Source organism: Sparassis crispa (assembly GCF_003851025.1).
Source record: "Sparassis crispa DNA, contig_000016F, whole genome shotgun sequence".
NCBI classification, from domain to species: domain Eukaryota; kingdom Fungi; phylum Basidiomycota; class Agaricomycetes; order Polyporales; family Sparassidaceae; genus Sparassis; species Sparassis crispa.
The window spans coordinates 172,660-198,849 of NW_020939763.1; the positions used below are offsets into that span (position 1 = coordinate 172,660).

Here is a 26,190-nt window from a genome sequence, read left to right on the forward strand (position 1 = left end):
GCGCGCAAGGTGAGCATTTTCTAACGTTTTCCGACTGTTTTCTGACTTCCTTTTGGTGTTTTGCAGATTGTATTTGTACTTTCCTTGTAGTCTATTTTCTTTCATTTTTCCCTTCTTCCTGGTGCTTGTGGCGAATGAGGGAGGGCCCGCCCTCAGTCATCACAAGTCACCTTTTGTTTTCCATCTTTGTAGTTAGAAAAAATTGTAATACTTGAGTTTGTATCCATGAAGCATGAATAAGGCGAAGCCATGCCGGTATGCCAGACGATGCACGGGCGCTTAAGTCACGTGATCACATCATGCGCCACCGTGTGCACTTTTTGAACCCTTGGCCCTGCCCAAATTTCCATCTTGCCTCTTCCCACCATCTGCTACAACAGCAATTCCAGTACTTTCATCCTTTCAAAAGCCCTACTATCAACCATGGCTGGCAAAGCTCGTTGGTCGAAGCCCTATGGCTCCATGATGGTGTTGTACTACCCTAAGTGGAGAGACAGCAAGCGTGGTGCACGTGCAGCTGTTGTGACAAAGGTCTCAGAGGCGATTACAGCAAGGGCGAATGCAAAGGGATGGGACAGGCCCAAGGTCAACACTCAAGTACGTCGACATGGTAAATTTTTTCAGTCTACATCTTCTCACTTCCTGCATAGCAAATCAGCAACTGGTTCGCAAATAATAAGGCTGCATTGGATCTCAGAATCATTCCCGGCACGACAGATCGCAAGTTCTCTCTCGCAGATGCTGAACGCATGGCCAAGGATGACAATTATCCCGATCTGACTGAAGGTGAAGGTGGGGCTGATCCCGCCACTGTGGACGACGATGACATAGAGCCATTCTCGGTGGAGGAAAATGCAGCTGATGTGCGAAAGAAGATGATGGGGCAGAAGTGGTCTTTGCGAAAGACTGCGCACTGGGCATGACGAGAGGAGCTGTTGGAAAGGATTGGCCAGGAGCATCCTGATGCGAAGGATCAAGTTGAGAAATTGGTCTGATATACCAAGGCATTTGTAGATAAATGGCATGACCTAGCCGACGAGGAGCGAGATGAACTGAAAGTGCTTGCTGCGAAGAAGACGGAGGAGTCGCAGATGGATCGAGCTGGGCAAATTGCCTATGCTCAAAAGCATCTTGGCAGGATGGGTGAAGACTTCATCCAGACTGTGGAGACAAAGATGGGAGGAAAGGTTCTCATCCTCCTGGCCTTGCCGACAGAGAAGCCCACACAAATTCAGCGCACCAAGTAAGTCTTGGCCATCATTATTTGCATTATTTTATTCACCGCCATCCTAGGCTTCAGTCACCTGATACTGGTGGCTTTCTGAAGTTCACCGACTCTGTCGATGACTGGCAGAAAGATTTGTGGAAGAAGTGGGGGATGTGGGCAATGAATGTCATGAGTAAGTCATACCCATGGAATATGAAGCAACATGCACTAATCAATGACTAGTTCCCGATGAGCTTAAGGATAATGATGCCGAAGAAGAGGATGAAATCGCACTCACCGATGTGCAGCACGAGATCGATGATGATGGCAATGCCATCGTTCCTGCATTTGAGGAGACGTGGAAGCTGACTCAAAAGCGTCATTTGGTCCGGGCCATTGTGACTCACCAGCATCGTAAGCTTCATTCTCAAAAGTGAATCTGTATCCATGCTGATGATATACATGCAGGAAAGATTGTTGATTCCAAGCGCGCAAAGTGCCCGTGGAAGAAGATCAGTGAAGATGTCCGCAAGTACATTGATGAGGCATGTTGGCCGGACAGCGTGGTCTTTGCTGAACCTTGGAACATCGGTGTTGACAACATCGATTTGCTCCTCAAGCACTGGGCGAATCGACAGGCTATTGGCTCAGTTGCTTTCCAATTTCTGGTAGCAGCTGGTGGAGGTGATGCCGTGAAGCCCAGGGGGAAAAAGCAGAAAGACGTCACTGATATGAATGTTGGCGATTCGGCAGATGAAGGGGACCAGGACGACAACGATAATGAGGTGGAGGTCAGAGTCAATTGTCACATGAAGGGCAAAGGCAAGCAGCCTGCCATGAGGAAGAAGCATGTTCCCCCACATTCTGAGGAGAAGTTCGACTTGGATAATGTTTCCAGCGGCGAGGATGACTCAGTGGGGGTAAAGACGAAGGCTGCGATGAACACGGCCAAGTCAACGCACACCGCCAATACTGCCTATGATGAGGAGGGATGGCAGCCATTTTCTGCACAGGATCTTGTCGATGTTCCTCGGATGGGAGAAGCGAGTTCATCTGGAGTTGCTGGTGCTTCGGCAGCAATTGCGCATGCAAGGAAACTCTATCCGAGGATCGCCAATCACCCGGAAGATATTATTCTGTGGCCCAGGTCAATGATGGTTGATGCCGACTGGTATAAGCATGATGTTAGCAGAATTGTGATCCCTCCGCCAGCATTTTCACTTCCGGATCCTGCTGAAAATGATGCAGCAGAGCTAGAGTGGGTTGACTGCCAGAAGGCGATTTTACTGACAACGTCTGCCCGATTCCAAGGCTTCAGGATACTTGACCTCGAACATATCGTTCAGCGACCATCAATGGCACAGTTGGATAATCCGGGATGTTTTGCTCCGCGGTTGCTGGCTGATGACACCGCTGGTATTCCTGAAGAATATGTAAAGGTGTGGAAATATGAGCCTGGAGTATGGCAAGCTATCGAGCATCCTCTTTGAGAGCAATGGACGCTTGCAGGCAATTGGGTTGGTGGTCTTCCACGCATTGTGCCATCCTATAAAGCCTTTCTGCAATGGAATTCCCCTCTGATGTGAGCGGTTACTGTTTTGGTCCAACTGATCGGGTCTCATGCTTGTTATTAGCAATAATCCGGAAGATGGATCGCCTGCTTCGGCAACTCAGCGATCTGAATTTCTTTTATCTCTGTCTACCTTTAAGGAGTACAGGCTTCTTGTCAAAGTCTGCCAACTCACTCCCGTAAGTCAATTTGCTTTCCGATAGATTATTCATCTGATCAGAGATGTAGTGTGTCACACTGATGCTCAAAGAATATCCTCGCCCAGCATGGGCATCATGGGAACTCGCACACCGTGAACTCCCTCCCGACTTCTGCACGCCGAAGGGAATTGAGATCTTCTGTGCTTATATTAAGGCACGACCGTATCAGGGATTTGAGATGCTGACCTCAGCTTTGGAGCTCTCACTCATGACATTGGCAATTGGCTTGGTACTGTGATTCATTGCCGAGCATAATGATCCACAGACAGTTGCACTTGGCCTTGATGACACCCTCGTGTTGCAGCTTCGTCGACTATGTTGGCTCTTTGCATGGCAGATTCGTGCATATACGAAGACCGCATATGCAGAGGGCGGCCTGACAGCAGATGAATTCTCAGCATACTCAGCGATGACAGGCCTCGTGGAGGAGCCAGTGATCGTAGAGCATCGGATGGTGTGTATGCTGCGAAAGCAAATGGATAAGACTGGTAGGTGGATTGGGCAAGGCCAACCTCATAGGTGCAAAAGGATCTGACATTCTGTGAGGGATGTCGTGGTCATGCTCTCCGCTGATGCAACTCTTAACGATGTTAACGAATATCTGACTGATGACTACATGCGACACTATCAGGAAAAGGTAGAGTCGGGTCCTGTGCGAACAGCAAAAGCTGCATGGCTGATCTCCCAACAGTTGATCAAGACTACATCAGCACCTGCCGATTCTCAAGCAGCCACGGCTGATAGCACTGCTGTGCAGCCACAGGTGAGGACATCCATCCATCTCCTTGATCATAGTGCTGAAGTTAAACAGGCCTCGTCTCAGCTGCAACGTCACCGAGCCCAGCCCACTCCTCCACCGGTAGAGTTTTTAGCTAATAGTGATGATGAACCGGCACCTCAGGAACGTCCGAAAACCCGCCAGTGACAACATCATCAGCAGGCTCCTCCTGTTGCGGCCGGAGAGCCTCCAGAGGAGGATCAATTGCAAGAGGAACCCACCAGGTTTTGTTGGCATGGTTTTTTATTGTCTTCACATTTGCTAATCGTGTTCATTTTTTAATCACAATAGATCTGCTGGAAAGAAGAGAACTCGGGCACAGGCCAAAGATGGAGGCACTGCTCCCAGTACCTCCAGTGCTGTCATTCCATGTCGCACTGGCCGAGTGACTGTAGCAACAAGGAAGGCTCAAGCAGCTGCAGCTGGGGTGACAGCAGTGACAGAGGTGACACCTGCTCAGGCGGCAAAGGCCAAGGCTCCTGCATGGAAAAAGAAGGGATCTTGGAAGTAGATATAATTTGCGCATTGTTATAACCTTGTCATGTTATGCAATATGAGAATCATGTTTTTTATGATTTGCACGAGGTAGAAAATCATATGACCAACACCAGGCAGCCAGCAAAATGATTACTCATTCATCACATAATTTGTATTTCATGGAGCATGTGGCCTGCACATGTTGATAAAGAGATTGCCCACCACATTTCTTCTCCCTTGCTTTCTCCCCACCACTTTCACCGGCATCACAATGTCTCCAAGAAGTCAAAAGCAGTTCAGGAAATCGAAGCGCCATCGCAGTTCAATTGAGGATGTTGACCTTGTAGAGGTTTGGGCACGCTGGGGCAGAAAGTGGGTGATGCGAGCTGTGCAAGGTACACCAAAGTCGAGTCCTGGGACAGGAAGGAGGAAGGGTACAGCTGTAGAAGGACCAAGCCAGACTTTAGCTGCACCCTCTGGAAATCACATTATTGGTGATGATGGCCTGGATCCGTTTGCTCTGGAACTGCTGTCAACTAGGACACGTAGTGGCAAGGTGAGTGAAGAATGATGGAGATGATGTTTGCTCACTTTTTCCACATTGTAGTCACAACAGGACCTGATGCATTCATGGCTTCCCTATCGGGCTGAGTATCTGTCGGAGATATTGGGCATGGAGGCACCTCCGGAGGATCGTGGATGCACTAATTGCAATGCACCTGATGGCCAGTTTCATTGTCGAGACTGCTGGGGGATCATTTTGAATGTCTCCGATGCTGCCTTGATTCACATCGCCGACAACCATTTCATCGTCTCGAACGCTGGGTTCAGAATCGGTTTGTCAAAATCTCTCTGGCTTCAATGGGGTTCGTCCTTCACCTGGGGCATGGCGGAAATGTATGTCCATGTGAATTTGGTGTCCAAGATGGATGGGAGGATGTCATTAATCTTGGGGGAGATCTCGGGCCGCAGCTGGAAGATGAAGGCCAGGTACATTTTTTGGGTGAAGATGTCGTAGATGATCGACAGGAGGGAGAGGTGGTTATTGCTTCATGCAATGGAGTCTATGTGCAAAAGGTAAAATGGTGTATATGTCCTGATGCAGCTCCTCGCCACATTCAGATGCTTCGAATGGCCCTTTATCCTGCCAGTCAGCTTCGCCCCAGAACAGCATTCACCTTTGATGTCCTCAAATATTTTAGTATTGATGCCATAGTTTGCAACACCTCGGCATCCAGGTTCTACACCAAGCTGCGACGGTTAACCAATAATGCTGCACCCCAAACTGTTCCTGTGAGTAATCTTAGTTATATGATAAGTCTCTTGGAGGTAATCTGCCTGTTTTAGGACCATTATAGGGAACTCATGAGGGTTTCCCGCCAGTGGCGAGATATTGCAGTTCAGAAATGGTTTGGCTTTGGCCATGACCTTCTTAAGAGCCCAGGTCGTGGGGAGTTGGCTTATTTTTGTCCGGCTTGCCCCCAACCATGTCTCAATTTACCTGAGAATTGGCAAGAAGATCCTGAAATGTGAGTGTGATAATAAATGATTTCAGAGCTCTGACTGAAATTCAAGATAAAGCGGTGTGTATTGTCGCACAATAGTGGCAGATGGAAACTTCACCTTGAAGCATATGAAGATGCGTCGGCCTGAGAATGATGTGCCTCTGACTAATGGTCAAGGATTCATGGTTGATGATGTGGAGTATCAAGATCATTTGAAGTGCACTAAAGAAACTATTGAGGTGTGTGCAATAAGATGAGTTGGAACTGCGATTGAGCTCTGGGAGATATCTGCAGAAATCTAGATGTGCAAATCACCATGCTGTGAATCAGGCCAATGCTAATCACCATAATCTGGAGGCCACAGGTGTTGGAGCATGTGTCTGTGCTCGCCATGGGTGTGTCATACCCCATTCAGTGGTTGACTTCCAAAAAGGAGAGAGGTAAGCGTATTCCAACCGATCACATCTCCTTTGCCAAACATTCCATCTCTGCACGACTGTCAGACAGATGAACATAGACTACTCCATCTGCCAGGCCCTTCTATATAACACTGAAGGGCTCCAGTTCATGGATGTGTGCTATGATGTTGCATGTCAGTGGTGGATTCACTTTCTGGAGCGCATTGCGGATAGCAAATATCTGAAGGTCGCAGACAAGATAAAGATCATTGCCTATGTGGGGAAGTTCCACCTTGGGGCCCACATTGCAGAGTGTTTTGCCAAGTTCTCCTTAAACTTCGAAAAAGATATGGGTGAGATTGAGGGTGAGGTTGTGGAGACGCTGTGGTCCAAAATGAATGGCACAGGTCCTTCAACACATGCAATGACCAAGGCATACCGATGAGAGGTTCTGAATGATCATTTTTGAGACTGGAACTGGATGAAGCTGCTGGGCATTGGTGGGCACTGTTCTTTTGCTGTTGCGCTGATGAGGGTTAACAGTACTTCAGTGAACATGCTCCGAACCAAGTATTCCAAGGCTGTCAAAGGTGAATCTGAAATGGAGCAAGAGTTTGTTGATCTCTCAACCATGATGACCGAGGACGATATCAAAGTGTGGACTGAGCAGGAGACCGTGGCTATGCGAGAGCGTGGTGATAAGTTGAACATATACAATGTCAACTTGGAGAAGGGTATGTGCATTCTCCAAGCCAGATTTCGTCTGATTGAGCAAACTGAGCCATAGCTCCATCCATGGGTGATATTCGCCTTCTGCTCACGACAGAAGAAAGACAGTCACCCAATGAGGAGGGTAGAGTCCTGGAAAGTGGAACAGTAACCTGGTTGAGCACTGGAATAAATATCGAAAAGACACAGTGAGCCAGTTAACATTCACTTCGGTCTCTTTGCTCAGTCTGTGCTTCAGAGATGACATACAAGTAATGGCAAAACACCTCACCAAGCGAAGCTCCACCACAGACAAGAATTCGGTGGAGACGAAGCGAAATTTGCTGCAGAAAAGAATTGATGGATTTCACAATCGCGCAACGGCACTATTAGATGGTGAAGACATTGAGCACTTAGAAATCTCCTCTAATGAGGTGGCAGATGAAGAGGGTTGGACCATGGAGGATGTGGAGGAGAATCCAGAAGATATTGAAGAGGAGGTGTTGCCAGAGAACATCACTCTCCTGCTTCCCTCCTCACTTGGCATTGAGCAATGCAAGACGGTGGGATGAGAGAGCATTGCACAGCAGGAGTTACAGCTACGGGTTGGCTAAGCCAATGACTGTCTTAAAGACTTGCGACTCTTGTTAGGTCACAAGTCTTTGCTTTTCCGGACCAAATTCAGGCACAATAAGTCTCAATGGCACAAAACCCGAAATGCAGCTGAGCTCAGGAAGATTGGTCAGCAAGAGCGCAAAATCATTAGATGATACAAGCGTGCTAGGAAAGCCCTGATCTGTTTAGGAGCAAGTGAACAGTTGTTGACACGATATCTTGACATTTAAAAGGAAGACACGAAGATGCCTGGAGATATTGTGGAGGAGAATAGAGTTAGGCAGAGGAATGATAGATTGGCGTGGTTTTGGAAACTTGGAGGTGAGAATGCTCGAAATGCACGGGGGGAAAGTGTGGACAATAATATGGAAGACGTCGGTCAAAATGCCATGAAGGAGGGTGAGTGACTATCTGTTTATGCCTGGTCAAACTTATTCACAGATGGTAATCACCATGTCAGTTGATCGAGTTAACTGACTGAGAGCAAAGGCACGATACACAAGGTACAAGAAGGAGGTACCGAAGGTGCGACATGAGATGTTATGGACTGTCCTGTGGTTTGAACGCAAGCAGCATGAGTGGCAGACCAGGGAGATGGAGGCAGTGAATGCAGGTCTATGTGGTCATGCATCCTATGCAGCAAAGCAAGGTGCAATGTGGAAGGACTTTGCACTTCAATCACAGCAGGCATTCAATGGTCAAATGATTGTCAGGTAGTCTGCGAGTTGCAAAGGTAGATATGCAAAATTAGCCAATAAATGTGTGTGACTGGCTATGTAGATTTGGACGAGTGTATCCTCTGGGACCTTAAAGAAGCATGGTGTCAGCAAGACCTTTAAGTTTGGATGCCTTAGCCTGGAGCACCATTTGTGTAGAAAGTTATATGGCCACGGCCAGAGTGTGGAAAACTCTCTATAGAATGAAAATTTCTAGATCATCGGCCGAGGCCACCATTTTCACAAACACTATATAGGGCATCCTTGGCCAATGCCAAAGTTCAGCAGACCTTATATACAACAGAAATTCCAGGACACTCGGCCAAGGCCACCATTTCCACAAGGAACTATATAGGATCTTTTTAGCCGAGGCCAAATTTCAGACAATCCTATATAGAATGCAAATTTCTCGACCCTTGGCCGCAGGCATTATTTCCACAAAATCTATATAGGGTACCCTTGGCCATGGCCAAATTTCAGGAGATGCTATATAGGATCGAAATTTCATGTGCCTTGGCCAAGTGGACCATTTACACAAAGATTCTATATAGGTCCACTTGGCCAAGCCCAACTGTCTGCAAACTCTATATAGGATTGGAATTTTATGACTCTTGGCCAATGGCACGATTTCAGCTATAATATATATAGAGACATGGCGGCCGACCCCAAAATGCCCGACAACCTATATAGACTTCAAATTGTGCCTCCCTTGGCTAACTCCCAAATATGCGACTCAGCCTATATAGCCTAATTGTCTTGGCCAACCCTATATCTCCATCCTATATTATATTTTTGGCCAACACTCGGTTTTATGGAAATTTACACAAAATGTTCCACCTCGGTTATATGGAAGTTTAGGTATATATTGGCTGAATGGGCTCCAATCACAGCGAGCGGAAGTGTCGATGCCTCTGTAAAGGGTGAGATGGGGGTGACTGAGGGCCCAATCCGCATGAGTGACGCCGCGGGCCCCATGTCACAAGTGAATTTCGCGAGTAAGGCTGGCTCTGCGAAAAAGGTGAAGGATAGGCACGAGCGACAGCAGAATATTCGCCGTCTCTTCACTGCGACCGGCCGCATGAGCTTCTACGTCAAGACTGCACAACCGCATTTCGGCATGGACTTAATTTCAGCGGATGAGGTAGACAAGCTGTGCGAGAAGCTGTTGTGGGAGGTTCACGAGACCAACTGGCATTGTGAGCTGCATGTGTTGGATGCTCGTCTATTGGACATGAGCAAGTGGAGCTCCATGCACTGCTGGGAATGCGAGGCACAACTCGCGAAAGTGTGGGACAAGCAGGACTCCGGCTCAGGTCTAACGGTCGCACCATGTTAGAACTCATGCGACGTTGTCTTCTGCTGGGTGCGTGCTCCTGCGCAGGGATGGCTGTCGTGCAAAAAATTCTTGGCCGCTTTCATTGCCATTATGCAGCGATGGCCAGAACTTCCGGAAGGCTTACAACTGGATGCGCGCAAGGTTCTCGCCTATGAGGCGGACGAATATAATCTCTTGCAAGAGAACGTCATCCGATTCTACATGACGATGTTCGTGCGTCACTTTCACTGTCTGCCCATCGCGCCCATCCAATATGCTTAGTCCGCCGTTCGTGTTTTCTCGCAGATTGTTGTTTTGTATATTGTTGTATGAATGACATGTTCGCATTTTTGCGTGTTCAATACTTCTTGGGTGATTTTTCTTTCCCAATGATCTTACTGTGTTGAGTTGTGCTCGGAATCAGGGTAAGTAGTTATGTTGTGTGCTATACCCTCTCGTGCTCATTGCTCTCTCCCGTAGGCTTTCAGTTTGCATGCAATTCCCCTCCCCGATAGATCTGCAATAGCGAAACAGGCCAAGTAGTTATGTTGCACGCTAGACCTTTGTTACTCATTGCTGTCTCCCGTAGGCTTTCAGCTCACGCGCAATGCCCCTCCCTGATAGATCTGCAGTAGTGGATGGCTCGACGCTTTTTGTGTACGTATATTTGCTCGAAAACTTACAGTATAAAATGCCAGCCATGAATGCACTGACCTTCAGCTCCAGAATATGGCTCCCGTTCGCACCGATCCTCATGTCAAAACCATCGTTGACGGCTTCCTGCCTCGGCGTGATGTCCTGGTCTCGTCCTTGATAATGTGCGCTGTCCAGCCCGACGAACGTCACGCCGTCATGGCGAGCTGTGGCGTTAACAATGCGGACAACCTCGGCATGCTCTTCAAGATTGTAACCATGGTTCAAAATCTTGCTACTGAATAGTTTCTTACCTTTGCCCAGTGTCGTGCGACTCCGAAATGTGCCCGCCATCTCAAGCGGCTCCGAGCGCAAATGACGACGGCCAATATGGCGCAATGCCATGAGGATGTCGCTGCGCTTCGCCCGCGCCCCATACTCGGTGGTGCGGCCTATTTGCGCTCTGACAGCCCCGAGTCTGAGGTGACGATGCCACCGACGAGCCCCATGGTTGACACCAGCTTGCCGCCGAGTTCTCCCATCACATCACTGGCCTTGCGTCACTGTGGGCGTCCTCCGTTGGACTCTGGCAATGTCTCGGTGCTTGTGGTGTGCAAGGTAAGTCTTGTCTAGTGTTTGATGCCAAGCATGCTAATGCTCTATTCAGGGATCAGACATTCCTCTCGTTATTCCAGCACGGGGAATACTTCGCCACGATTACCTCGAATTCACCTTCAAGCAGAGTTTTATCGAGACCATGCTCGTCGATGACGTGTGAGGCTTGTCGCCCTACCAGCACTACTGCCCTCGCCTGCGTAAGTTTACAGATTATCTGAAGCACACCGACAAGCAGTACTTGCTACCCGGGGACATCCCCATCTACCACGAGAAGGGGAGCACGTGGCGTCCGACCGAAGCTCAGATCTCTAACATACAGGCTGCGGTGAGCACGCGTCTCCCTGCGCTCCTGGCTACCATGGACACGTTCGCGAAGAGCAATCCCAACACTCCATCATCCTCTTCATCCGGCTCTCGGTATATCCCCTCAACTCCTTCGACCAGCGGGAACTCCAAGGCCGGGAGTAGCCTGAGCTCCAGCACGCGCGTGGGCAAGTGCGCGTTATCACCGAACATGGAGATGGAGGGGAGGAGATCGAAACAGATGGACAACGGCAAGGTGTGTGAGGTGACAGACTACGATATAGAGCTGACGGATGATGAGGTGGAGGCGGAGATTGTGCCTAACGATGACATTTCGGGTGAGGTCATCGAGATTGTCGAAGGCAAAGAGATCCACTACATAATGTAGACCGACCTAATTCGGAATAGCTCACCCAACCAGAGTCTCAACAGGAAGATAGATATTACTTTTTGAATGGGGAAGTGTCCGTGTAGTTCAACCTGGTGAGATCAAATCTGCATGCGTTCAATCTGAAGATTCTCCACTTAGCATCGGCACATCCTTAGTGGTAACGCAGCCAATAACACTATATTTTGCATATTGCAAGGCTAAACTAACGAGTCTGATCAGGGTTACCATGTCTCAGGTGCGGCGTTATCGGAAGAGCCAGTATATCCACTAGGAATGTTTAAAGATCACAACCGTGGAATGCTGGTGAGTTAATCTCACCTCGTTGTATCAGAAGTGCACTGACGATGCCAGCAACCTCGCTCGACGATAGTAAATGCATTAGTTGGAAGCCGGGCGAGCTCAGCATACTTGACGAAAAACATGCGGAGTATCAGGCGTTCAAACTCGGCAGCGTGCAAAGAAAGGAACTCCTTGATGTTACGGCGGAGGCGTTACAGAAGGCCTCTCCTCGCCTTCAGAACATGCAACTATTGACGGTTCGTAAGGTGAGTGTCACTCTCGTCAGTATTTCATTCAAATATGCTAAGGAATTGACATACAGAAGGTTCTCCACTTCTTCAAGAACGATAGGGTTCAGAAGATTCAAGGTGGCGGATGCATTCCTCCCAATGCACGCATGCTATTTTCTACGCGCATCCGTCACGATGGTGCCAGCGCATTGTGGGCGAATTCTGAGGAGGGGCGGAAGGTATGGAATGCTTCGCTGGAACGTGAGAAGGTGAGCGGTGTGGTGAATGATGGCAACCGCCTGGGACTTATCTCCTCACTCAGGGCCTCGCTTTTCAAGAAGCTGCCAGCGGAGGAGCAGAAGGAGTGGGCCGAGAAAGCGGATGCACTGTGCAAGGAGGAGGAAAATATGAGCCTCGATGAGGCCATCACCGCGTAAGTCCAGAGCACATTTTTGGTATTATTGAAGCTCATCGGTGATGGCAGCAACCAGGAGACCCTCTTCGTCACAGTGGCCATGGGTCTGAAGGCCTTGATTGGAAGCGAACGCGGGCAAGCCGGTGAGGACGTCGGCTTCCATGTGAAGATGGTCTACAAACCCCAAGATGGAGCTACTCGTTTCACTTGGTAAGTTCACACCCTTGTTTGTATTATCTCGTTCTCATGTCATTCTCAGCATGGACGTTATGCTGAATCAAGAATCGGGACGCTTTTCAACATTCGAAGGGGGTAGCGAAGCCGAACGCTTGCGGTGGATGTGCTTTGCGGAGCAAGTGTTTTGTAAGTTTTAGGCTGTGCGTTCACCTGGGTCCCTAAACCTTACAGTAGTACCCGCAGCTGTCAACTGGAAGGCTGACGACGTGACTGGCAAGCCCGTTCTTCTACAAATGGAGGATGACTGGACCCCCATGCGCGTGGGGAAGACCCTCAAGGAATACTTGAAAGGTTTATGGGGTATGTACTTCTCGTTTTGAAATATGTTTTATTGTACTAACTATGTGAAATAGACTTTTCTCACCATCCAGTCATGGATCCTCCCGATCTCCCGTGGAACGAGCTCAACGATCCCGTGTGCGACGTGGTGCCCGAGACGTGGCATGGATCTCTTGGGGATCCAGAGAAGATGAAGGCCGCGGAAGTCATGGCCCTTTACCTTCAGATGCACGACTGTCAGGATACCGCCGCGGCCTTCCACTTCGTGGTACACCCTGAAGACATCGAAGGTCGCAAGAACGTCAATATTCTAGGTGAATTGTCCCATGGCGGCCACGTCATAATTCTTGAGTCGGAAGAGGATGACGACGACGACGATAGTGTAGTCGTCCTCTCCCCATCATGCAGGAAACTTAACCTTACGAAGTTGAAGGGTGCTCGCATGTCGAAGGAGAACAAACGCTGAAGTGACCGCGAGTGCGGCGAGGGAGAGCACGAGGGCGAGCGTGAACATGGCGTTGATGGACAGCACCACGATGATGATGGAGGACAGCATGACAGCATCGGCGGTGGACACGATGATGATGACGATGGAGGACAGTGCGACAACATCGATGGAGGACAGATGAGGAGGGGACGGAGGCACAACCAACCTCCACGGTGCGTGCTCCGTTGTGTAACCACTATCTGTCACTAATAGAATACCGACAGTGAGCCTGAGTCTGCATCGACCGCTAAGGGTGCACACGATGATGACGACGATGGAGGACATCACAACGGCGACGACGGAGGACAGCGCGATGATGATGATGTCAGTGCCGGTCAGCTCAATGGCGATACAGATGCGGAAGGCGAGGATGATTCGGACGTGTGCCCCAAGGACAGGTGAGATGGCGAGAAGGTAGCGAAGGCAGCAAAGATGAGGAGGGGATGGAGGCGCAAACAACCTCCATGGTGCATGCTCCATTGTGTAACCACTTCATTTGTCACTAACAGAATACCGACAGTGAGCCTGAGTCTGCATCAAATGCGAAGGGTGGACACCACGATGATGACGACGGAGGACAGCGCAACGACGACAACATCAGTGCCAGTCAGCTCAACAGCGATACAGATGTGAAAGGCGAGGATGATCCAGACGTGCGCCCCAAGGACAGGCGGGATGGCAAGAAGGTAGCGAAGGCAGCGAAGACGAGGAGGGGATGGAAGCGCAAACAACCTCCACGGTGTGTGCTCCGTTGTGTAACCACTTTATTTGTCACTAATAGAATACCTACAGTGAGCCCGAGTCTGCATCGAACATGAGGGGTGGCGGTCGGGCTCCAGCAAAGAAACCTCGGTATGTTATCATTACTTATTTTACACACTTTCTCATTGTATCTACAGTGTCGCGGGCAGTGTTGCTGGTGAGAAGCGACTAACACAGGCTGCGACTCTGCCGCGCAAGTCTACCCGTATCGCTATCCCTACTAAACGCAAGAGATTCTCGAAGTAAGGCCGGTGTAAGGTTCAGTCGCATTTTCTCCGCGCATGCCTTTACTATTATTCTTCGGTGTCATTCTGTTGTTTCATGATTGAGATAATCCTTAGATAATCCCTTACAAACCCCCACTCATCCTTTGTTGATCTCTATGCTATTTATACAGGATAATCCTTAGATAATCCCTTACAACACCTGCTCATCTTCCTTCAATTCTTATGATATTTAACAGTGGATAATCTGCTGGTATGAGTTGTGTTAGTTACATCAGTGGAGATTATACAAGAGGATGATCTCTTGGATTATCATTCTCTTTTACAAGTTGAGGGATCATATATAGCAGATAATCATAGGATTATCCATGTCTAATCCTACTATGTACAGCATGTTAGGAGGGTTAAAGCACCCTAAGTGATTTGAGATAATCCAAGCATAATCTTGGTAGATTATCCTTGTACATGACCTGCTTATTAAACCCGGATTTCATCCTTAATTGTAACTTATAAGCACTAAAGATTATCCTTTATAACTGACAATGATGCGTCGGGCGATGTCCTCACACTGAAGGTCAATTAGAGTTCATTCTTATGACTCGCAGTAGCTGTCTGCTACTAACGGTCAATCTCAGTTAAAGGCAAGTGAAAAGCTGGTTTAATGGTAACCAGGTTGAGATGAAGATCCAGCTCGATGAGGTCGACTACTTATACAAAAGGTATCCGCAGTACTACGTCGTAATACGGGATCGTTCATTGGGTGGATAAGGTGAAACAACGTCGAGGCAAGGCAAGGGTGAGGAAGTAATATGTATGAGAAAGCTGAGTAAGATCATGAGAGATAATCAGTACTAATGGGGATAACTAGTCGTGTATCAGAACAAGGTAGCAGTGAGGTGAACATGCATGTCTCGCATGTGCGATAAGAAGAAGGTCCGGAGTTGGATCCGGTGTAACCCTAGACTAGGGGTTCTGGACATCTGGGTAGAGAATCGGAGGTTGCATTCCGATGAGTCACGTGGTAGATCACGTGGTCTGGTAAAGTAAAGGGAACAAAGAAAAGAAAAAGAAAAGACGTGCTGTAACTGAGGAGCATTGTAACATCAGCTCCCGTCTAATGTTTCTTGTCCCACAAGAAATATTGTAGTCTTCATCATCGTCGGGGGCAGTCCCGAACATAATGATCACCTCCACATCTGTAGCACGTTCATTGGCTGGTTCGTGGTCCTTGTTCATGTGTACGTCCATCACGATAGGAATGACTGCAATGCAAAAAAGTTGATGCAAGTGAGAAGGAGGGTTGTGATAGCGGGTATCGACCAGTAGGTACATATGAACGAGGAGGGCAAGGTCGAACAGGAATTGGTTCTGGTGATGAGCGGGGAGTGGATGCGGGTCTTGCATTACTGGCGTATCCGAGGATATGCCTGATGTTTTCATCCCCATGCACCCTCCAGATCTCCTGTGCTGTACGGGTGACCGTACTGCGCATCAAAGACTAGACTTGGTCAACTCTGGTTCGGGCTCTACTCGTCCTTTCCTCTGCTGCGATAAGCTCTTGTCTGGCTGTCTGCATCCACTCGACAACTTCTAATGCTCGCTGCATAGAAACCACTGCTTGTCGATCTTGCAGGCGATTTTATAGGGCAACGAGAATGTCTGTGAAGTCGACAGGAATGCGGATGGCCGAGATCAGACATGTGGCAAATTCATCCGATGTGTGACTGAGTTCGATCGAAGGTGAGGGCAATGAGGTGCGGATAAAGGGTGTCTGTGTTCGAGAGGGTACTCCATTGACAAGTGTAGGTGATGCGAGGGTATTCATAATCATGGAAGCGACTTCAGCGAGTATGTTATGAACAAGGTCATCAAATTCCCACGGAGATAAGAACTGTTTGGTCAGTTCCAAGCATCATTCTGATCACCCCAGCCGTTAGCATGTGGGTTGTCTCGTGTGAAGAGCGTGTGTTCAACGAGTCGTCTGATAAGGATTCGGTGGATGATCCAAAGAAAAGTGAGGGTTGTGCAGTGGAGGATGATTAGGAAGATAATAAGGAAGGCCGTCATGGTAGTTATTCCAGTTTCCTCATCCTCTACTTGATTCCGCTGATCCTTTTATATGCATCGAGGGTTTGCTTTGCGTTCTGTAAATTGTGGGCAGGTTCCCACAAGTTTTCTGCTGATGAATATCCCTTCCACTTGACTAGGTACCTCAGGTGACCTCGGTATGTCTTGTGATTCAGGATGGCTTCAACTTCGTACTCTTCTTCATTATCAATGACATCAGGTGGTGGGTTCACGTAATTTGGACCATGTATGTTGTTTTCGCGATAAGGGGATAGAAGGGCAGCGTGGAATACAGAGTGAACTTGCCAGGTCTTTGGGAGTTTGAGATGATAGTTAGCTGATCCGATGACTTCAATGATTTTGAATGGCCCCTCACACTTAGGTGCTACCTTGCGCGAGGCGTAGTTGACCTTCAGATTCCTTGAGTCTAGCCAGACCTTCTGTCCTAGTGTAAACTTCAGCGATCCTTGTCTGACTCGGTCCACCATCTGTTGTCGGGCTAACTCGTGCATGGCTAATGCTTCTCGCCTTATCTTCTGCAACATGTCAAGCCTGGATTCAACCAATGGAATGTTCATGGTTGGGAATACGGAAGGGAGTCCACGTGGTTCATATCTCATCATGATGTGGAATGGGCTCATCTTCCGTGCTGAGTGTTCCCTCGTGTTATGACAAAACTCAAGGTCTGGCAGGTGATCAGCCCATGTTTCAGGTTTGTTTCCGCAATAGAGTCGAAGATAGATTTCTAGTTCCTGGTTGACTCATTCTGTTTCTCCGTCCATCTGAGGGTGATAAGCTGTGCTCATCGATGATCTAATCTGGAGTAGTCAATTTAACTCTTGGAAGACCTTGGATGCATATTGAGGTCCTCTATCCGAGATAATTCGGTCAGGTAATCCAAATCGCGAGTAGACTTTGTTGTGAAAAATCTTGGCTGTCCCTTCAGCGGTGATTATTTTGAGGCAGGGCGTAAGAATCACCCCTTCGTAAGGTCATGGTCTACTATGACCATAATTGAATCAAAACTGTTGGAAACAGGGAGGTCGGTGATAAAATCGGTGGTGCAACAGGAAAATGGTAATACGTGTGGGTCTGCGGGAATTGGTTCCAAAGGAATACGAGTTGGATGAGTATTCGGTTTCATCTGTTGACAGGTGGCATAGCCTTCAACATACTGTGCATCATTCTTCCAATGGTGGGGCCTCTTCGTATAGTGAAGACTGCAGTTCCAGTCTCTTTGTTCATCAAAGGTGATTCCTTCCTGATGGGTTCAAATATCCTAATAACTGGTTCTCCTGCGATGTAGGAGATAAATAGATCGTCATTATCAAGCTGATCCATAGAGGGTTCTAATGGTGGGTCATCTGGTTCGGTGTCATTCCGCACTGCGGGTAACTCGCCACGCTCAGTGTTATTGGCCATGATTTCTCTGATAGATTCCGAATGTCCAAATGAGGTTGGAGAAGTTTCAGTGGTGATTAACTCTGGAAGGTCATCTTCCTTGAAAATTGAAACTTCTTCATCTGGTACCTCTTCGACGGTGGGTTTCAGTGGCCATTTGGCACCTTTGCCAAACCAAAAGTCACCGATCTCCCAATTGATCATCAGATTGAGGCGTTTAAGCCACGGCATGCTGAGAAGTATATTCTCTTTGCCAATGCTAGTCAAGAGGAAGCAAGTAAGTGTCTTCCTTCCTCCAATTTTCATCATCTTCCAGGTACAGTGGGTAATGGTACCCATCTGATTTGGTGTGCTGTCCGCATTTACGACTTTAATCAGTTTTGGTAATTCCCATTTGATGAAATCATTTTCTTCCGCAAAGCGAATATGCATGAACATTTTGGCTGCAGTGGAATCGATCAAGGCTTCTGTTGCAACATCTTCCTTCTCTCCCAACAAAATATTCACAGTGATTGAATTTTCGCTAGTGTTACAAATAACAAGGGGAGATATGGTAAGATGCGACGGTCCATGCGTTACTAGTGGCCGTTGTTTCAAAAACCCAACCAGCTTCGTTCTTCATCAGTCATGTCATTGAAGACATTTCGCACATAGGCGATCTGTTCCTCTCTGGTTTCTTCCTTTGGCATCTCCTTCTTTTGTGCGAGATCTTCTCACATCTTCTTGATCTATGTGATCGTATCTGTGTCCAACCCGGGCTGTATCATTCTAGCACGGGTGAAACTTCCAGACTGGAAGTGGAATTGTCTGTCGTTGGCCATATGGCCCTTCTTTTCACATAGGAAACATAATCCTTCTTTCAATCTCTTCTGTCGTTCATCCGGGATAATGTGAGATATTGATACGATCAACATCCATCGTGTTCGGATCCTTCATAGAAGTCAAGTAGTAGGGACGATGGGTGGATTGGCCTTTTCCTCGTGTCATCGTAGTGGCTCCTCGCTTGAAGATCTGAGCAGATCTCCATTGGTTGTCAAACTGTGAGGTGTATTTGTACCACTTGTCAAGTGTCTTGGGCATGCTTTCCATCCCATATATCCTTTGTCGGAGTGGGTCATTAAGTCCCCACTTGAAATATTCGATATTTCCGGCATCTTCTAATTTCGCCTTGGATTCAAGTGATCAGAATTCGGCAATAAAGTCATCTGCAGTACGAGTTCCTTGCTTGATGTTACACAGCAAGATACGAGTGGTTTCTTCAATATTTTCATCGCCAAATATGAAGCTCTGCGCCCATGATCCTGCTGTTCCTCCTTGCATGTGTGACAGCACGAATGCAATCTTCTGAAAATTCCCTAAGCTTCGAATGGTCTGAACCGTTGAAGATCTCGGGTTTTCTAAAACTAAGTTCCTTCTGGCTAACATGGTGATGACCTTCATCCATGGTAACTGTAGCCATTGGTGGTATGTTAACGGGTACGATTGGTGTAAGAGTCGGTTGGGGTATGGGATTCTGGACAGGGGGGTTCTAAGGGGCGTCTGGTCTTTCTCCTTGATAAGAGATCAGTATACCACTGTCTGCGATATGTAGTAATATGAGCTCTCTAACGTTATGGGGTAGAGTTGCTTCATAGTCACCACCTGGGTGATCAATGTGTTGATCTGGTCTGACGAATAAAGGTCGTCCGTTTAAAATGTGTACATTCCTCTGTGTGTCCCACTCTGCCTGAGATGGGAGGAGATCGATGTACTGCTTGGGAAGAGCAGTCGGGTTGATAAAGTTCAAATCCAGCATGGATAAATTCTTCTGTGTGACCTACATCTACACATAGACTGCACACCATCCTCAACTAAGTGGGTTCATTCATCATCGGCTAACAAGCCCATAGTGTGTCTTCTGTCTTTAAACTGATACACCTATTTGCTAATTGCTCAAGTGATTACCTCAGCCTCCTCGGCCTATTGGTCTCTCAGACAGACACCTCTCTGAAGATGAGTGATCAGTCTATCCCTTCAGCTGCCTCGATTACAAAGTAATCTCAAATGGTGCTTTAGCAATTGAATCCGAATGTATCATTCAGTCTTCTAGATTCGGTCCAGCCAGTAGTTCGTTGTTAGACTTTGGGAAGTCACAGAGAGTAATAAGATCTCGACCTAATGTTACGCGGCCATCATTGTCATTTATGAAAGATAATAAATATCTTTTAAACTCAGATAATCCTTTGAATCATCCTTGGGATTATCTCAAAGATTATCTTCAGACATTCAAAGATTATCCTTTGCTAACTTAGGAGCCTGCTTATCCTCTCATGCTGTTAACTAGCACAATTTATTATTACCCATAACTGACATCACTGACGTGGCAGCAAAACATGAGTGTCAAGTCGAGTTGTCATGAGACAGGGTCTTTGTCTAAGACACAAGTCCATTCAAGAGACACGTTGGGCGATGTCCTCGCACTGAAGGTCAATTAGAGTTCATTCTTATGACTCGCAGTAGCTGTCTGCTACTAACGGTCAATCTCAGTTAAAGGCAAGTGAAAAGCTGGTTTAATGGTAACCAGGTTGAGATGAAGATCTAGCTCGATGAGGTCGACTACTTATACAAAAGGTATCCGCAGTACTACGCAGTAATACGGGATTGTTCATTGGGTGGATAAGGTGAAACAATGTCGAGGCGAGGCAAGGGTGAGGAAGTAATATGTATAAGCTGAGTAAGATCATGAGAGATAATCAGTACTAATGGAGATAACTAGTCGTGTATCAGAACGAGGTAGCAGTAAGGCGAACATGCATGTCTCGCATGTGCGATAAGAAGAAGGTCCGGAGTTGGATCCGGTGTAACCCTAGACTAGGGGTTCTGGACATCTGGGTAGAGAATCGGAGGTTGCATTCCGATGAGTCACGTGGTAGATCATGTGGTCTGGTAAAGTAAAGGGAACAAAGAAAAGAAAAAGAAAAGACGTGCTGTAACTGAGGAGCATTGTAACAGAATTGATACTGACCTTACATCAGGAAAATCTCAATTTGACTTTGCCGCTTTTACTACTTATTCTTCCTTGATTACTCCTTTTGGAGCTTGTGTAAGTCAAATCAAGCTGATCTTGATACTTATCGGGCTTGTTTCCTTGAATAAGTCCAAAAAGGGAACAAAGCGAGCTAAAGTAAAAATGGGATTTTCCTGATGTAGTTTCATTTAGTCTCTCTTACCAGTGTAACTGTCGCCAGTCAAGCCCTCGCTGCTGTGACCAATGAGTCTGGCCTGCTCCCACAGAGTCCTGCTGACGGTCTGATGGAATTGGCCTTTCAGGCTATCTCTTAACTCTAATCTGTGCGCCATATCTCTTCGTCGATGGTCTCACACTCTAACATATCGCACAGAGCCCTTTCCCCTTCACTGCGTCCAGCGAGGGTGCAATTTCCCAGAGTGTCTTCACTTTCAAGCTCACATCCAATGGCGCCGAGTTATATATGGGCAGCACTGACTCTTCGCTCTACAGCAGCGACATTGAGTATCATGGCCTCTCCTCCTCGTCTGGTTTCTGGCAGATTGGTGGCGCGTCCATGATGGTCAATGGTCAGACAGTAACTTTCGGCTTTGGCACCATCATTGACTCTGGCATCACGCTCGCATTTGGCCCCTCCGACGGTGTTGCCCAACTCTATGCTGCTATCCCTGGATCCTAGCAGGGAAGTGGTAAAACTTACACTGCTTCCCCTGCAACAGCGAATTTACCGTTGGCTTCAGTTGGGGTGGCCAGACTTGGCAGATTGACCCGAGCATGTAAGTATTTTCACATATATGAGATGATGGGCAAAACTCACCACCTTTTTGGAATAGCTTCAACCTCGGTACCGCTGCATCAGGAAAACCCAACTTTCTTTTAAGAGAACACTTAACTGCCTGAAACAGACTTATAGTTCTTATATAAGAAAATAAGGACAAAAAGGGCATAAGCCATATTACATTAAGTGTCTGAAATCCAACTTATTGAGACTTATTTGAGAACTTATAGCCTTAAATAAGGGTTTTCAGAGCAAAAGGTCTTTAAGGAAAAGTGGGGTTTTCCTGATATGGGAGCGGTTCTGACCAGTGTGTCAGTGCCATTGGTGCCAATAATAATCTCGGCCTTAGCTCCAACACCTGGCTCCTCAGTGACTGCTCGCTTGCACAACATCTGGCAAGATTTGATCTTCCCTCTACACTTCCAGTTTCATGTCCAATGTGTACACTGTTTTCTTCATGGATAAAATGCTGTTGGCTTCACTACTTTGGCATGATTGCACGATTGTGCAAATGAGTTATCTTCTGACCCTGTTTCTTGCTCAAGCTATCGTGTGATTGTGGTATATATGTATCACTGTGATGTATTCCTTTGCAATGTACTGTATCATTACGACCACTCCAGCGTCGGGTGTGACATGTGATGAAAAGTTTCAGTCTGGCGGCATGGCGGGCAGCTCAGAGACATGTGACACGTTGATCTGACAGTGCCGCAGGTGGCAGAAAATGGATGTGGGAGGCTCGAAAACTGGTGTGACATGCCTCATCAGGTGGCGGAGAGCCTAGTGACAATGTGACACTGGCCAAATACCGGTGAGGATGAGGCCCGTGTTATGTGTGACAAACGGAGTGGTCATAATGATACAGTATTGTATAACTTCTTAAATGACCAACGATACAGCTTGTGACGTTCAGACTACGGTTGGCCGAGTGATATCGATCTCAGGCTGCCATCGTATTCCATGTCTAAAGGTAGTAAAGAATCTCATCTGCACTCCATTTGTGGGCGCATTCAACCCTGTCAAGCACATCGCACACTCAGCTTCTGTTGCATATTGCACGCTACCGGGAGGCACGCAGTATGCTATCTTCCATGTGCCCTGGACCAAGACGACTAAGCAACTTGGCACCGACATCATTGCTACCGAATTTGGTGACCCAAGCTCTGCTGTCATTGCCCTGCGCCATCATCTGCAGGCAAATGCCCGTGTCCCCGTGCATGCTCCCTTCTTCGCGTTCAAAATGAGTGACACGACGAGTTGGGTGCTGATGACCCACGACTGGTTCCTCAATCGCGCCAATGCGGCCTGGGCAGCGGCCAGCTTCGAGCACCTCACAGGACACTGCTTTCGCATTGGAGGAGTGACTGAGCTTCTGCTTTGCGGTACTCATCCGGATGTGGTCGCGATGCAGGGTAGCTGAAAACCATGCGCTTTTCTCGAGTATTGGTGAAAAATTGAGTCTATTTTACCTCTCTTTATCTTGCGGTCATTTACTTCTTCTTATTTGCAACTGGCTTCCACTGCTATGGACTCCTTCAAGAAGAAGTACTCTCTGTAGTCTACTGTACTTGCAACTGTATGTTTGCTCTCGCTGTAATGCTTCTCCACTGCTGTCGCGTTGTCCACACTGTAATGCATGTTACTACATTCTCCCGCTTTTTGCTGCGGAACACTAGCCCTAGGTTGGGGAAGTCAGCGGGCTCACGTTGAGCCACGACTGTTGTGGGCTGCACTCCTTGGGTGGTTAGCCATGTTAATCAGCACTCTTAGATGCAGTTTGGCTCAACTCTTTGGTTACGAGTGTATCTCTGCATGTTTTTCCTATCGCTGCAGGATCTGAGCTGAGCAATATATACTATGTCTGTCTCTGTGATTATTATCTGAGTTACTGTGGTGGAAGCAGTCATTGAGGAAGAGATGCTCTCGCTGGCTCTTCTCAGAACGATCTTATCAGCGAGATGCGTAGATCTCCTGATCACACGTCCTGTGTTCTCTCTGGTCGCATCTCGGCACATTACTAACAACAACCACAACCACAACCACCATGTTGTCATCCCAGCCTCGACAAATGTGGGATTTTATTATCGCCGATAGCTCATCCAACCCTCTATACCCGCCCCATGATGGGCATCCAGCGTACGGAGTTGGCATTCCTGACATTGGGCAAATGCAGCCAGACACACCCTCACCATCATCCACCAGTCCAATCGCACATCCATCCTCGCAGCATGCCAATCAGCTCATCGTCACTTCCTCTACCACTCGGTCTGTCGCACTCAGGAGTCATCATTGTTTGTCCTAGGACGGATGACTGCCGTTCACAGCGGACTTCATGCTTGCTCATGTTCCCACTGGGCAACTGAGTTGGATTATGTAAGGGGTTGGTACAGAGGGTCCTTGGTTGATGCTTTCACTTCGTATGCTTTATTCACAAGTACTCTTCCCCTCCTTTCTTATGGCGTAACCCCCATCCACCTACATGATCTTATCACCGGTGATCCTGTACTCCAGGTAGCGGAGTTCTAGTCCGGCCAATGTCCCGCTCATGCCATCGTAGATTTGCTGCTCCATACATACTTGGTTCATTGAGGCCTGTCATAGATATGTCCTAAGCCTACTAGGGCGAAGGCGGATATTGTATTGTGAACATTGTAAACAGGATAATGTCTTGTTGCAGTTTCTCTGGGCCACGCACAATGAGGGCAATATGCCCAGTATACCTTCTCAGCTCATTATCGATGCCTTCCTTACCCTCACGAGCCTGAGAATTTGAAGGGAATCAATGAAGATTTGATGCGGGTTTGTCAAGAAGATAATGGAATTCCACACAGCAATGAAGTTGAAGAGTTACAGAAGACCCTGAAGTATGGAAATGAGGCATCAACACTCAGCACGTCCTAGTAAGAAAAGTGCTTGATACTATTCGGCGTCGTGCCAGTGCATACCTATAGTCTTATCACTGGATTTTATCTTCAAGGTACACCACCACTTGAGTAATTCATCGGCTCGATATCCAGCCGGAAATGATCTGCCTGACAACCCGGGTGCCTCCGACAGATGTCCCTCAGACAACGAGTGGATAAATGGCTCGTTTGTCCGTACATTGTCCATCTCAGACAATCCTGGGATAAATATTCTATTTGTCTGTTCGTCAACAACACGGCATTCCACCGGTGTTTCCCGGTTATCCCTTCAATATTAAGAATGTGTTATTTGTGTGAGGTCCACACAGTGATATCACATGGATGTCCATCAGAGATATCGAGAGGATGTTTGACCACCTCGATTACCACGAGAATATGTCATCAGCAGAATTTATTCCCTCCTATCACGATCAGCTACTAATCTTCAGTCCGATGGATTGTTATGACCATTGTACATCCACAGATGCACCAGCCTCCAGCGTTTGGCAACGTTCTGAGTCAGTCAGATGGACACTATATTCAGAGTCAGGAGCTTCGAAACAGTAGTCAGCAGATGGCTGAAAATTGGAGATTCTACACAGGTGTAGATTATGGACAGCTACACTAGACAGGATTACATTCTTGATTTCTTTTGACATATTCTGTGTTCTGAGTTTGTTGTGTCTGAGAAATTGAAATGGTCACGTGGGTGTCAGTTAACTGGCTGTCGAAATCCCAACTTCAACTTGTTGCTCTGTGATGAGTGTTGACAACTCTGCCTCCACTCATGCATATGCCAGCTGTCACCATTGGAAATGCTCAATAATTTTCATTTCAGCATTTCACATCCGTCCTTGGCACCCTCTGCATCTAGTAGCAGCCAGCTGGCATCTGCACAACAACCAGCTCAGCCACTCTTTCAACCCTCTCCGACACCCTCTCCTTCACGTGAACAATCTCCATCTCTTCCTGATCAGATTTCTGGCCCCCTGCCTCAAAGGCGACGTGCAGAAACTGACTCCTTGGATGATACCACTACTTTGACTCCTCGAGGCTGTAAGCGGCTAAAGACCTATGGACATTCCATTTGCAACTCAGCCAACATCTCACCAGAATGCCTTGATTCTTTTACGGAGGTTTGTTCAAAAATTTGCCCCCACGCACCACTGACTTTTGTGGCACCGTGGACAGTATGTCCGCTGATGGCAGCACCAATGAGGAAGATGACTTGTGTAGATCATTCTGGCTGTTCGTTGATGGGCAGCTTCTCTCACTGCGAGAGATGATTGAAGAGGCTGCACCAAATGATGAGCAGCAGCAGTGCAAGAAGTGGACTGCATACGTATATTAATTATGCAACAGTGCCCTTTTTGACTTGATATCTTTTTAAGATTTTTCACGACCAGGTTACAGGAGGATCTGAGGCTATATCCAGGGAATGCACTCCCATCCGCTGATCGAATGCGCACACATGCTCAAGTGGGTTCGCACGCGCTGGTTGAGCATGGATGGCAAGAGCAGGTTAATGCTGCACTCCAGGCAATGTTCACATAATTTACATTCATGCTCTTCCGTCGTTCGTATCTACCTTCATTTTGCTTTCTTTGCATATAGAATAATTCAGAGTACCGTAGAAATACCATTCTAATGTTTTGGCCATTTTCGGCTGGCTCGTTGGGGGGAGACG

The 26,190-nt window shown here is 47.6% G+C and overlaps 12 protein-coding genes across 12 annotated transcripts; 11 read left to right on the plus strand and 1 right to left on the minus strand.

Moving 5' to 3' along the window:
• Window positions 1–423: 423 nt before the first annotated feature.
• Window positions 424–923, plus strand: SCP_1700710 (hypothetical protein; the record flags this gene model as incomplete). The annotated part of the gene is made up of 2 exons (XM_027764858.1): window positions 424–597; window positions 651–923. 2 exons carry the CDS (start codon window positions 424–426, stop codon window positions 921–923), a joined length of 447 nt encoding a protein of 148 aa, XP_027620659.1.
• A 216-nt stretch (window positions 924–1,139) lies between these two features.
• SCP_1700720 (hypothetical protein) lies at window positions 1,140–2,697 on the plus strand (the record flags this gene model as incomplete). Its single annotated transcript, XM_027764859.1, has 4 exons — window positions 1,140–1,243; window positions 1,294–1,400; window positions 1,451–1,621; window positions 1,676–2,697. The coding sequence occupies 4 exons, from the start codon at window positions 1,140–1,142 to the stop codon at window positions 2,695–2,697; spliced, it is 1,404 nt and encodes a 467-aa protein (XP_027620660.1).
• Window positions 2,698–3,536: 839 nt separating this feature from the next.
• Window positions 3,537–3,902, plus strand: SCP_1700730 (hypothetical protein; the record flags this gene model as incomplete). The annotated part of the gene is made up of 2 exons (XM_027764860.1): window positions 3,537–3,740; window positions 3,789–3,902. The coding sequence occupies 2 exons, from the start codon at window positions 3,537–3,539 to the stop codon at window positions 3,900–3,902; spliced, it is 318 nt and encodes a 105-aa protein (XP_027620661.1).
• Window positions 3,903–6,766: 2,864 nt separating this feature from the next.
• On the plus strand, window positions 6,767–7,415 carry SCP_1700740 (hypothetical protein; the record flags this gene model as incomplete). The annotated part of the gene is made up of 3 exons (XM_027764861.1): window positions 6,767–6,869; window positions 6,923–7,052; window positions 7,103–7,415. 3 exons carry the CDS (start codon window positions 6,767–6,769, stop codon window positions 7,413–7,415), a joined length of 546 nt encoding a protein of 181 aa, XP_027620662.1.
• Window positions 7,416–9,099: 1,684 nt separating this feature from the next.
• SCP_1700750 (hypothetical protein) lies at window positions 9,100–9,510 on the plus strand (the record flags this gene model as incomplete). The annotated part of the gene is made up of 1 exon (XM_027764862.1): window positions 9,100–9,510. One exon carries the CDS (start codon window positions 9,100–9,102, stop codon window positions 9,508–9,510), a length of 411 nt encoding a protein of 136 aa, XP_027620663.1.
• Window positions 9,511–9,600: 90 nt separating this feature from the next.
• SCP_1700760 (hypothetical protein) lies at window positions 9,601–11,431 on the plus strand (the record flags this gene model as incomplete). Its single annotated transcript, XM_027764863.1, has 5 exons — window positions 9,601–9,723; window positions 10,216–10,395; window positions 10,447–10,740; window positions 10,790–10,894; window positions 10,961–11,431. The coding sequence occupies 5 exons, from the start codon at window positions 9,601–9,603 to the stop codon at window positions 11,429–11,431; spliced, it is 1,173 nt and encodes a 390-aa protein (XP_027620664.1).
• Window positions 11,432–11,778: 347 nt separating this feature from the next.
• SCP_1700770 (hypothetical protein) lies at window positions 11,779–13,340 on the plus strand (the record flags this gene model as incomplete). Its single annotated transcript, XM_027764864.1, has 6 exons — window positions 11,779–11,979; window positions 12,036–12,376; window positions 12,428–12,568; window positions 12,618–12,721; window positions 12,779–12,895; window positions 12,949–13,340. The coding sequence occupies 6 exons, from the start codon at window positions 11,779–11,781 to the stop codon at window positions 13,338–13,340; spliced, it is 1,296 nt and encodes a 431-aa protein (XP_027620665.1).
• A 159-nt stretch (window positions 13,341–13,499) lies between these two features.
• Window positions 13,500–13,763, plus strand: SCP_1700780 (hypothetical protein; the record flags this gene model as incomplete). Its single annotated transcript, XM_027764865.1, has 2 exons — window positions 13,500–13,534; window positions 13,586–13,763. The coding sequence occupies 2 exons, from the start codon at window positions 13,500–13,502 to the stop codon at window positions 13,761–13,763; spliced, it is 213 nt and encodes a 70-aa protein (XP_027620666.1).
• Window positions 13,764–13,793: 30 nt separating this feature from the next.
• On the plus strand, window positions 13,794–14,369 carry SCP_1700790 (hypothetical protein; the record flags this gene model as incomplete). The annotated part of the gene is made up of 4 exons (XM_027764866.1): window positions 13,794–13,828; window positions 13,882–14,100; window positions 14,154–14,213; window positions 14,261–14,369. The coding sequence occupies 4 exons, from the start codon at window positions 13,794–13,796 to the stop codon at window positions 14,367–14,369; spliced, it is 423 nt and encodes a 140-aa protein (XP_027620667.1).
• A 3,185-nt stretch (window positions 14,370–17,554) lies between these two features.
• On the minus strand, window positions 17,555–18,046 carry SCP_1700800 (hypothetical protein; the record flags this gene model as incomplete). Its single annotated transcript, XM_027764867.1, has 1 exon — window positions 17,555–18,046. One exon carries the CDS (start codon window positions 18,044–18,046, stop codon window positions 17,555–17,557), a length of 492 nt encoding a protein of 163 aa, XP_027620668.1.
• A 3,239-nt stretch (window positions 18,047–21,285) lies between these two features.
• Window positions 21,286–21,501, plus strand: SCP_1700810 (hypothetical protein; the record flags this gene model as incomplete). Its single annotated transcript, XM_027764868.1, has 1 exon — window positions 21,286–21,501. One exon carries the CDS (start codon window positions 21,286–21,288, stop codon window positions 21,499–21,501), a length of 216 nt encoding a protein of 71 aa, XP_027620669.1.
• A 982-nt stretch (window positions 21,502–22,483) lies between these two features.
• SCP_1700820 (hypothetical protein) lies at window positions 22,484–23,020 on the plus strand (the record flags this gene model as incomplete). Its single annotated transcript, XM_027764869.1, has 1 exon — window positions 22,484–23,020. One exon carries the CDS (start codon window positions 22,484–22,486, stop codon window positions 23,018–23,020), a length of 537 nt encoding a protein of 178 aa, XP_027620670.1.
• Between the last annotated feature and the right edge of the window lie 3,170 nt (window positions 23,021–26,190).